The following is a 4753-nucleotide window of genomic DNA, read 5'->3' on the forward strand; positions in this document are numbered from 1 at the left end:
TCCCCTGCCCATCACCTGCCTCCAGGAGCTCAGGAAGGGCCCTGAGCTCACCCCTGTGTCACCACACGGTCCCTGGTGCCCCTTATGTCCCAAGCCAGGGTCTGTCCCCAGAATGTGGGCTGGGGTCCTGCCTGGCTGGTCCACAGGGGATGGCTTGGAGAAGCACAAGGATTTTTTGAATATTCCAGCAAACTTATGGAGGGTGTCTGAGACACAGCGGTACTGTCACTGCTAACTTCATTCCCAGAAATCCCACTTCCAATACCAAAAGTTGCTTTTCCTAATTAAAAAAAAATCCAAAGAAACTGAAACCACAAACTCCAGGGTTTCCACATGAAGCTATTCCAGAAATGGTTCTGGCCAAAAGAGCTGTGGGTGGGGATCTCTTCAGCCTGACTTAATGAGTGCTTGGAGAGGTGGGTGCTGTCTCTGAGCTCAAAACCCACCCCAGGCACCCCGGAGTCACCCCCAGTGACCCCTCAGAGCCAGTTTGCCCCTGTGGGTTTGTCTGATGATATAATCTCTTTCCTGAAAATGTCACTCCAGAGTTGCCAAATCCACTTATTTTTCCCCCTCCAGGAGACACTCCAGAACAACCTGGTTTTTCTCCAGAAAGAGAAGGAAGAACTTAAGCTCAAAGGAGAGCAGAAAACCAGTGACCTGCTGGTGTGTTCCTCTCCATGCCCCACACCTGCTTACCTGCTCAGCTTCATGGCCAGGTCCCATCTTTCCCTCTCCCCGTCTTTATCTCCTTTTCCATGACAATGCTCTTTTCTCTCTCCCTCTCTGCCCATCCTTGGGTCCATCAACATCCAGATTTGCCACCCCTCTCTCCACTCTTACAGCTTTTACTCTCCAAAGTCTCTTCTTCTGTTCTGTGTGATCCTTGCCCCCACTCCACAGCACCTGTGTCCATGTGAGGGGAGCCGGAGCCTGGGATGGCTCAGGGTCTCAGTGTGGTGCCTTGCAGGGGACAGAGGCCTCAGAGTGGCAGAGGCTGCAGGACACCTTTGAGGAGCTGCAGCAGTTCCTGAGGAAGCAGGAGGAGGTCCTGCTGCTGCAGCAGGACCAGGTGTCTCAGGAGCTCGTCACGAAGCACAGTGAATACATGTCTAGTGTTTCCGAGAGGAATTCACTGCTGGACACACTGATTGCAGAGATTGAGAAGAAACATGACCAGCCAGAGGTTGAATTCCTCATGGTGAGGCTCTGTCACCCACCTGGGCTCTGTGACCCCCCGGAGAGGCTGGGGCCACCCACATGGCAGCCTCCCCATCCCAGTGCAGCCTGGAGCCTGTCACAGGCTGTCACACCATGATGTGTGGTGTGTGGGGCTGGGGCTGCAGTGTGCCCTGAGGGAAGGGTGAGGGGTGGAGGGACCCTCTAGTCCCCATCAGCTGCTTCATGCAGCAGGGCAGTAACTGACTCGCTGCCCCAGGCACCACAGTCCTTCTCGGCTGTGCCAGAACTCACCTGGTGTTTTCTCTCTTCCAGGATGTTGGCAAAATCCTGAGCAGGTATGAAATGGATTCAGTGTTGATCTGCTCCAGCAGGTCTCTTTTGGGCAGAGGTTTGGGAACATTGCAGGAGCCAGGAGGGAGGTGGTTTGCCCTGCTGAGTATTTGGTATTGAATATGATGTTACTGGGAACCAGAGGTCATTGCACCCCTTTTAAAGATGTGGGTCCTGTGCTGGTATCTGGGACAGCTGCAGGGGATTTCCCCTGCTCCCCTCCTGGGTGCTGACTGACAGCTGGGCTCAGAGCTCCTCTCGGTGTTGTTCCCCATCAGCTGTGAGGCAGCCAGGGCCCCAATCCCGGAGCCAGTTTCCCCGGAGCTGCAGAGGACCATTAAGAGCCTCTCCAAGACGAGACAGCTGGTCCTGGACACAGTGGCCAAATTCAAAGGTAAAGCACTGCTGGCTCGGTGCTGTGCTTCCCCTGTGCTTGGCTGGCAGTCCATGGAGGTCCTGACTGCCTGGTGTCCCTGCCCGGGGTCTGGCAGCAAAACACCTGCTCCATATGAGAACTGTCTCCAAGTTGGGCTTCACTGGAGCATTGGGCTATGTGAGCTCCATGTGTGCCTTGCTGTCCTGATGGGGAGTGGGAGAGGTGCCATGGGAGGAGAGAGACTTGTATATCTTCTCTTCCTTCCTCCAGTGAACCTGCTGAGTGTGATGGACAGGGAAAGGGGTAAGTTTCTGGAGCTGATGGGCATAAATGAGGGAGAAAAGCTTTCCAGAATGAGCTTCCTCCGGTCCTTGGAGCAGAGATGGGCTCATGCCACAACATCTAAAACCAGCATCTGTCTAAAATCATGTCCTGCTGTTTCGACTAGGCCTGCTGTAAAAATCCAGGTCTGTTACCCAGGCCAGGCAGTGCCAGTGATGCTGTCCTCATACGCTGGCCGAGGACCAGGACAGCACAGAGCAGTGTCAGGCTGTGACCAGTTCAGCAGAGGGGCCCTGTGTGTTTAAAGCTGGCATTTAAGCACAGTTCAGAACTGCCTTTGCAGGTGCTTGGGGTCTGGGTGGTGCCGTTTGTACTGGGTCCGGTCTCTGCCCTCTCAGTTTCAGGGATGAGGGACTTGAGCACAGGACAGTCGTGTCTCAGTTTCCCCCACGCTGCAGTCCCTGGAGGAGTGGGTTTAGCAGAGAGAGGGACTGGGGTGGAGGCACTGCTCGGTGACACCTCTGTGGCCTTGCGGGATGGCCGCGGGATGGCAGCAGAGCATCCCGCATGGATGGGTGACTCCTGCTCTGGAGTGAGGCTGCCTGGATACTCGGCAGAACAGGGTTAGGAGCTGGTTTTCCCTTAGGTGAGCGCTTGTCACCCTTGTCACTGGAGCAGGGATTGGCCTCGCACCACTCCTGCCTTGCAGCAATGGCTCCTCACACCCACGGGATATACATCTCCCCACACCCAGCCTGCCTGTGGAGCCAGCAATATACTGGCAGACCTCGAAGCAGGTTTAGCAAAGTCCATTGTGCCCATCCCCTGTGCATGGGGACGGTGCCTGGCCTGGTCCTGCTTTGGGGAGCATCGTTTCACCCGTGGGTCCCGGTGGGGAGGGCAGTGAGGGTCCTGTGCCACCCAAGGGAGGGAGCTGCAGTGGACAGGAGTGGCCACTGTGCTCACAGGACACGTCCCAGCCCTATGACAGAGGAGGGAGAGGTGCTGGTTCTCTCCTCAGTGGGCACAGACTCACATTTCTCTCTGTCTTGTGTCAGAAGAGGTGACAGTGGACCCAGAGACGGTGAGTCCAGACCTGACCCTCTCGCAGGACTGCAAGACCTTGCGGATGGCAGACGAAGTGCAAAGCCTCCCCGACACCCCTGAGAGATTCACAGGCAGCCCCAGCGCCCTGGGCTCCCGGGGCTTCACATCTGGGAGGCACTACTGGGAGCTGGAGGTGGGGAAAGGGAACAGCTGGGCCGTGGGGGTGGCTCTGGAGTCTGTGCAGAGGAAGGAATCGCTCATCGTGGCCCTGAGGAAGATCTGGGCCCTGCGGCTGGACTGGGATGGCCAGTACACGGCAGTCCACATGCCTATTGCCCCACTGGCACTGAAGGAAGAGCCTCGGAGAATCAGGGTTCACTTGGACTATGAAGCAGGTCAAGTGACCTTCTACAATGTGCAGAACATGACGCAGATCTTGCAGTTCAAGGCTTCCTTCACTGAGAAGGTCTTCCCGTATTTTTGGCTCTGGTCACAGGAAACCTACATCCAGCTGTGTGGCTGACAGGGTCCCTCCTGGTCCTCTTGGCTAGCTGAGCAGGCAAGACATGGGAATGATGCAGCACCCTGCTGCATCTTGCTGCATGCGTCTTGCTGCAGCTTTGCCTGGGCTGGATCCCCTCTGCACATTGCTGCATCTCCTCTTGCTAAGTCCTTTGGAGCATTAAAGATGTGCTGACCTGCCTGGGAGTGGCTGCATGCTGGTGTCCTAGCTAGATCTCATGATGACAGTGTCATGCCTGTCCCTGCAGGCACTGAGGACACAGGCATAATGAGAAGGGAGGAGGGAAGATGATATTATTGCCCTTGTGGGTGTTTGGCACCCCACACCCAGGAAATCAGGGTGGAGTTGCAAGCTGAGCTGATAATAGTGGTGGTAAGTACTCGAAAAAAACCTGTAAAAACGGTTGCTCAAAAGGGGAAGTGTTCAGGGTGGGAACAGGGCAGACCCCGAGGCTCGCCAGGCTGGCAGAGCAGCAGCGATGGGGGTGTCATGGGCATCTCTGCGATGGTGGGGAAGGAGCAAACACCACGTTGTCTGAGCCAGGAACCAGGAGCGTTGTGCGACTCGTGCGTGGCAGGGCACAAGCAGAGGAATATGGGTGATGTCCCGAAGGTGTGGGATTCCCTGGGTCACAGCTGGAGGCAAGAGCCTCTGAAAGCAACGCAGAGAGGTCCAGCAGAGCACATCTGGCAGGGGCTCTGCAGCAGAGATGTGCCAGCCCCGAGGTGGGCAGAAGCCTTACAAACTGCAGGGTGTTCCCAATGGCTCCTTGTCTCACTGGAGCCCTGTTACCTGCTGAGTCTGTGCCGGTTCCCAGTTTTCCCTTCTTCCCCTCGCTCCAGGGCGGGTGGAGGCAAGGCAAGGCGATGGGTAACCTCTGTGAGCTGTGCGCGCCCTTTGCTAAGGCAAACAGCAGCGCCTGGGGAAATGTCAGTCTCCTAAGGCAGAGGGCAGGCACGAGGGCTGCAGAGCTTGTGTGCGGTACAACTGTGGTACACCCAGGCGCTCTTCCC

At 56.5% G+C, this 4753-nt stretch overlaps 1 protein-coding gene across 1 annotated transcript; it reads left to right on the top strand.

The window, feature by feature from the left end:
- Window positions 1-1108: 1108 nt before the first annotated feature.
- LOC103806576 (E3 ubiquitin-protein ligase TRIM39-like) lies at window positions 1109-3740 on the top strand. Its single transcript, XM_009079284.1, has 4 exons — window positions 1109-1201; window positions 1495-1517; window positions 1791-1906; window positions 3229-3740. Exons 1-4 carry the CDS (start codon window positions 1109-1111, stop codon window positions 3738-3740), a joined length of 744 nt encoding a protein of 247 aa, XP_009077532.1.
- Window positions 3741-4753: the final 1013 nt, after the last annotated feature.

Source organism: Acanthisitta chloris, unplaced genomic scaffold (genome assembly GCF_000695815.1).
Source record: "Acanthisitta chloris isolate BGI_N310 unplaced genomic scaffold, ASM69581v1 scaffold10987, whole genome shotgun sequence".
In the NCBI taxonomy this organism is placed as follows: Eukaryota; Metazoa; Chordata; class Aves; order Passeriformes; family Acanthisittidae; genus Acanthisitta; species Acanthisitta chloris.